At 53.0% G+C, this 6,173-nt stretch overlaps 2 protein-coding genes across 2 annotated transcripts in view; both read left to right on the top strand.

Annotated features, from left to right (window-relative positions):
- MDH2 (malate dehydrogenase 2) overlaps positions 1-294 on the top strand; it is a 7,325-nt gene extending 7,031 nt beyond the window's left edge. The window contains exon 9 of the mRNA XM_035900536.1: positions 5-294. Coding sequence (XP_035756429.1) covers positions 5-118 — 114 coding nt within the window. The 3' untranslated portion in view covers positions 119-294. The remainder of the gene's footprint in view (positions 1-4) is intronic.
- A 2,521-nt stretch (positions 295-2,815) lies between these two features.
- Positions 2,816-6,173, top strand: part of SRRM3 (serine/arginine repetitive matrix 3) — a 33,383-nt gene continuing 30,025 nt past the window's right edge. Inside the window, exon 1 of the mRNA XM_035900535.1 lies at positions 2,816-3,044. The gene's annotated coding sequence lies outside the window, so the exon portion shown is untranslated. The remainder of the gene's footprint in view (positions 3,045-6,173) is intronic.

The raw sequence follows: 6,173 nt of genomic DNA, 5'->3' as shown, positions 1-6,173 counted from the left end.
GAAGAACCTAGGTATTGGCAAGATCTCCCCCTTTGAAGAGAAGATGATTGCTGAGGCCATGTCTGAGCTGAAGGCTTCTATTAAGAAAGGAGAGGAGTTTGCGAAGAACTTCAAGTGAAGAGTTGATGACGGAGAGGAATTAACAACTTCCTTAATTTATTAAGGCATCATGTCACTTTACGACTTCTGATTCAAAGCTCATGCTTTGATTGAGGTCTGTCTGTATTAGCTTGAAGATTGTTGCCAGTGCAGAGTCTAATCATCAATAAAACGCCGCATTTTTTCAGTGTACCACCTGGAATTGTCCTGACGTGCTTGTCTTTTGAAGGCAGAAGCTGTAGGTCTCCGAAAGGTTATTGGTTTCTGTAGTGATGAAATAGTCTTTTAAATGGGGTGAACCGATTACTCTCAACTCTGCTGCTGCTTAGGTTGTGGCTTGGGCTGCTTATTTGGTGCAGCAGCTGGGAAACCAGGCGTGGTCAAATGAGATCGGGATGGGGTGAAGAGGCTCGCGGAAGGATTAACCGAATGAAGTGATCCAAGAAGTGATTTTTCGGGAGTTGGCATTACCTCTGTTTGTTACCTTGTGTTGCCTTATTCTGTTACGTAATTTGATTTTTAAGAGTTGGCAAAAGAGCACAGTGGCTGAAACATCAGTCCTGCTCTAAGAAAATAATTAAAATGCTAAGAGTGGCTTCCTTCTAGTTAGGGAAAAAAGCCTTGATTTAGCATCTACATAAATTTCTTTTACATTCATCTTCTTGTGAATGTAAAAATAATTGTCTGCAAGAAAGTGGTGATGACGAGTTCTGTTGCTGACTTCTTTGAAGGTAAGCTTTAATGAAGGAAGCTATTAATTCGCTCTTCCTCCGTGCTCTGTGGGCTGCTTACCCTATTGCTTTGAATTGCTTTAATCCATGTAGGTTGAATTCCAAGCTGAACAGACTTTATTTTGATTAGCTGAAGGAAACGCCAAAGCCTAGCGCCTCTGGAGGAATTGAGGGGAGCATGTTGGTTTGAGCAAGAGAACCTAGTGTAGAAGCTTCTCTTGAGGAAGAGACCTGAAGGCAATAGATGCTGTTTGGTCACTGGCTCTTTTCCCCCACTGCTTGTATTCTAACTCTTCTGAGCTATTTTTATTTCAGTCTAGTTCATTCTGAACTGGATCACACAGTTGTGACACTTGAAGATGCCTTGAGAATGAAGCGCTTGGCTCTTCCCCTGCCCTGTGGAACATGTAGGCAGAGAGGGGACAGCAAGCACAGTTCTTGTCACTCCTCTGCAGAAATTCAATGTATTAAAGCTTGGTTTCTTTGCAGAAATAGTAATGAAGCGTCAGCAGTCATTACTCAGCACACTTGGAACAAAGTAATTATTAGGTGGTATTAATAGAATTAAAGAATTGTGTTGGAGCAGGGCAGGGGAGGATGTTGGAACTGGAGGACACTGAGAGGAGGAGTCACCACTAGGTCTAGCAAAGCAGCGTGGATATTGCGTTCAAGACAGTAAATGGCAAGCGTGTGGCAGACTGCGATGAAGTGGGCTGCTGGACGTAGGTAGGGGTCTTGCCGGCCTGTCGGCAATTTTCTATCCAGAAATAGGTAGCACAGGTTATTTGAAAGTAGGGTGTGTATCTGTCTGCCAGAGCTAGTGGCCTGCACGCCTGGCGTGTGCGCCCAGGTGGTCCAGGGGAGCTACGACACGAAGGTGCTGAGCAAATGGCAGCAGGGAAAGCCTTGCCTTGCAGCCAGGAGGGAGATAATGTACACTTGTTCTAGTCCTGCTATTTTAAATACAGCAGATAGAGAAGATTTCTGAGAGTTGGAGGATTTTAGAACTCGCGGTTCATAGCATGGCTTAGGTTGTTCTATCTTTTCCTTGTGTCAGCAGTCCAAACCCAGCGAAGTCTGGGGGAATTGCCTGGACAAGCAGAAAGCTTTGCTTATACCAGTAAGGACTTGGGGAGAGGATGAGTAAGTGGAGCTGAGGCGGAAGAGGATTATTTCCCAGCACCTGCTGACTCGTAGATTCTTCAGGGTCTCTTTCAAATCCCCCACTGTCCCTCCCCTTTCTGCACTGTTTGGTTTTGGGGATGGTGTTCCACCGCCCCACCAATCCCATGCCTCATGCTTGGAGTTGCAGCCATTCCCTGTGCCTGGAAATCCACTCTCCTTTTGGGAAGGGAAATGAGACGCCTTTCTTGTGGCTTTCTGCAGGAAGGCAGAGACCAGGAGGACATTGGATGAAGGTGAGAAATGAACTTGTGTAGGTGTGCTCCGCTCGGTCCAAAGCGCTGTCCCCCTGGCCGAGCATCGCTGCGGTGGATAACTGCATCGCTCTGAAGACTGCGGGTGGTTTGCAGAGGTCGGCGTGGGACATCCTGCCCCTTCTCTCTGAACCGATTTCCTGGAGGAGGAAAGGAAGCAGGATGTACCCCTCTCTGGGAGAGGTAGGAATTAGCTGGGTGTACCTAGATAAGCTGACGCTTTGCCCTGGGAGTTGTTTCCCGGTGCGGTCTCTCAGACATGCCGACCTTCATCCTCTGTCCTGTGAGCTGCTGCAGCGTGGCCACCTTTGCTGAGTCACGGTGCCGGTGCCGGCAGCCTTTGGTTTTTACCTCCCGTGGGGGTGAGTAACCAGGCTGCTGTGACCAGGTCTGAAGGAGGTGAAAAACCTGCCCTGCTCACAGCTCTTGGGTTTCATCCTCTCTACTGAGCAGGCATTTGTCTTGATGGTCTTTAAGCGTCTGACATCTTCTGTTGCAGCATCATTTATGTGCATGGAGCTGCCGCCGCCTCCTCAGGCAGCCCAGCTCCACACTGGAGCCCAGATGTCAAGATACGGAGGGGATGCGTATGAAGAATAATAAATAAAGATACTCCATATGGCCAGACGTCAGGTCACTCGATGCCACCTGCCACTCCTGTGCTGCTGGGGCAACATGATAAAGTGCAGGAGAGGATAGAACAAGGAGAAAAGCAAATGGTGAACGGCATGGTTCCAGTCTCATCCTGATCGACCTCAGTGTCCCAGGAGAGCTTCAGGTGGGATGACCACAGGAGCAGGATGCGGGCTGGCAACCCTGTGTCCCTTGTTCCTGGGAGAACTTTTTCCCTTCCTGGATCTAAGGGCAGGTGCTTGGGGGTGGAGGTACAGACCTGCCACCCCTGAGCCCCATCTCATCCTGGGAGGGCTCCGGGCAGCAGGAGCCGGGAGATGGCAGCAGTAGCTTGCCTTTGGCAGGGCTGGTACCCCTGCAGCAGGCACGGCCAAGCCTGGGGACAATCGCTGGCATTTTGGTGATATTTAGGAGAAGGAGAAGCAAGGGAAACAATAACAGGAAGACAGTTGGGTGCAGCTTCTGCCTTGCCAAGGCTGGCTGCCTTCCCAGCTCTGGGAACGGAGCAAAACTGGAGGGGCTGGAGGTACCTCACAAAGATGCTGGTGTCCCCCTGTCACTGCTGCTCAGTCTTGGTTTACTGGGGCTGGTGGTTCTCGGCAAGTTTTGTGTGGCTGATCCCCTTTTGGAGGCTTCATGCTTTGCTCAGCAGGCATAGGGAGTTGCTTGCAGGCTGCAGAGCGAGCTCCTGCTTGGCTTTACTGGGGCAGATCCAGCATCCTGCTGCGCATGGCCATGCAGAGACCCCTCAGTGCACCAGACCCTGCTTACAGGCAGGTTTGTAGGTAAGGGGGGTAAAACCTCCCTGTGGTGAAGCAGCCCAGGCTGGGCTCTGTGCTTTACGCAGGGCATCCTCTGCCCAGGGAGACAGCGGGTGAGTGGGGAAAGGAGAGGGGGAAATGCACCCCGAGATGGGTTGGGCACAGCCGGGGGTGCTGGCAGATCTCCCCTACAGCCAGCTCAGCTTCCCCCTTCCCTTGCAGGGCGATGGCGAGAGGCTTTAATGTGAGCAGGAGGATCAGAAACCATCTGATCTGTGGTTTTGGCTTTGCAGAGGCCTCTCCTCTCCCCCTCCCGTTCCCTTGGCTCTCCTGCCTGGCCACAGGCAGCGTTAAATCACCACCTTTGCATTCACTGCTCTTGATTTACTCAAATGCCCGCGAGCTCTTGCTTCCCTCCCGGGTGCCTCAAAGCAGATCTGGAGTGTGGCGCCGAGACGGGAGGGTTTGTTTGCATTTACAGGGAAACCTGTTAATAAAGGAGACCAAAGGGACTGCTCTTTTCCTGGCTGCGGGAACAGATGGCTGGATAACGCAGTGCAATTAATATGCAGGGACTCCTGCCGAGGCGGGGATTTGATTGCCTGTTAGGAGAGGTTAGTGTGCTCGAGCTGAGCTCTGCCACCGCTCTGCCCGTCCCTGGCACCTGCTGCCTGCGGGGGTCCTTGGGGACCCTGGGATGGATCGCATGGCGTCACGGAGGAGGTTGTGGGAGCTGGTTGTGGGGAAAGATGCAGCGGGGGACTTGTGGCCAGCAGCGGGTCTCTGCTTCTCCGAGACTGAGTGATGCTCTGGGAGGGCTGCTCTTCGGGTTTGTAAAAGCAAAGGCTGGCTTGCTCTGGTGATGAAAAACTGCTTGGAGGTCCTCTTGGGGTGTAAGGGGTCCGGTCGCTCATTTTTTCTCTCCCGTACTCATTTCTCCTCCTAGTCAGGAGGTGTCAAAGGCAAGCAGCAAGCAGTGGCTCCTGAATGAGCCAAGGGAGGCAGGTGCCAGGACATGGGGGTCTCCTTGCTGTTGTGCAATGCAGGTGCAAAATGTTTCCCAGGGCTTCAAAGAGTGGCCATAGAGAAGAAAAATCCCTGCAGGGGGCTAGGAGGCTTAGGGAGCCCTAGTGCAACAGGAGAAGACCCAGCAAACCCACCCCAGCACCAAGCAGGGCCACATGGCTGCGGGGTCAAGCCCAAACTGATGGAAGCCTCCAGCCACCAAGCCATGATCGAATGGCCCAAGGTCACCCCAGGCGCACAGGAGACTGTTCAGATACCCGGTCCCCATCACATCCCAGGCTCGTGAAGTATAACAGTGCCTACAGCCCCTTCCCCTGCACGCCTTTGCTTTGCTCCCCCCGTTTGCTGGCATTTCCTCCTCCCCGCTCCCTCGCTGGCTCAGGCAGGGTTGCTGAGCATCAAGAAAGTCAGTGCTGGGCTTTGATCAGGGGCTATTGCCTGTGCTGTGCCAACAGCACGCTCCCCGTGCGGCAGAGCCTCTCCCGGCCGCCCTTTCTTCTGCGTCAGGAGACGGCTGGTGGAGATGTCGAACCTCACTACGAATCCTTGCAATTAGGCCTGTTCTGCTGCCTGCCTCGTTTGATCTCCTTTAATTATTTATTGCCTTTTTTTTTTTTTCTCCTTCCCAAATCCTCGGTTTCTTTCAAGTGATTATTTTCTTCCTCTCCCCCCAGCTGTGGCTGGCTCTGCCTGTTTGCTTGCAATTACTGTCCCTTTTCCCAGTCCTTCCGTCTCTCCCCTTTTGTTCTGCACCAGATCATCCCTTCACGCTGCTCTCCTGGCTGCACCCCCCAGCTCTTTGCCTGCCTGGCAGCTTTTTCTTGTTGCTTTTCTCCATTTTTCTCACCTGGATGGCTATTGTCTTTCTCCATCCTGTTCCAGGCATGGTTTTGGCTGTGTTTTACCGCTGGTGCCAGCTCTCTGGCTGGGATCCCCCACCCTGGGCTGGGTTCTACCACATCTCCCATTGCTGTTTTCCCAGGCTATTGCCCAAAGCCCAACATGGCCCCGCTGCAAAGCCCTGGCACCCAGCAACACCCAGCCAAGCCTGGGAAGCCCTGTGGGGCTGCTGCCCCCCCGCCCCATGCCAGGGTCTCCCCGTGCTGCTTTTGCTGCTGCAGGGGGGCCTGACCGCATCCCCCCCATCCTCTTTGTTTCCCAGGACCTGATGCATTATTCAGCTCTGTGGGTGTTGGAAAGATTATGGTGGTGCAAAGGACACAGGCTCGCCCTGGGGATGCTGGATTTTCCCTGTCATGGGCTGTTTTCCCTCTCCAGCATTAAACCAGGAGGGGCCCTGGCCATGCAGGAGGCTTCTCCTAGGAGGTGGCATCTGCTCTTGCCCCAGGAGGACATGGCAGGGACAAAGGCAGGAGCAGGGCCAGGCAGAAGTGGCCCTGGGGATACTCCTGAGGCTGCACTGCAGCTCCCACACTCAGCCCTGATACTTGGCCGCAGTTTAATAGAGCCAGTACAATGTTGGGTCA

Source organism: Egretta garzetta, unplaced genomic scaffold (assembly GCF_000687185.1).
Source record: "Egretta garzetta isolate BGI_Z169 unplaced genomic scaffold, ASM68718v1 scaffold108, whole genome shotgun sequence".
Classification (NCBI taxonomy): Eukaryota; Metazoa; Chordata; class Aves; order Pelecaniformes; family Ardeidae; genus Egretta; species Egretta garzetta.
This window is presented reverse-complemented; position numbering and strand designations above follow the sequence as displayed.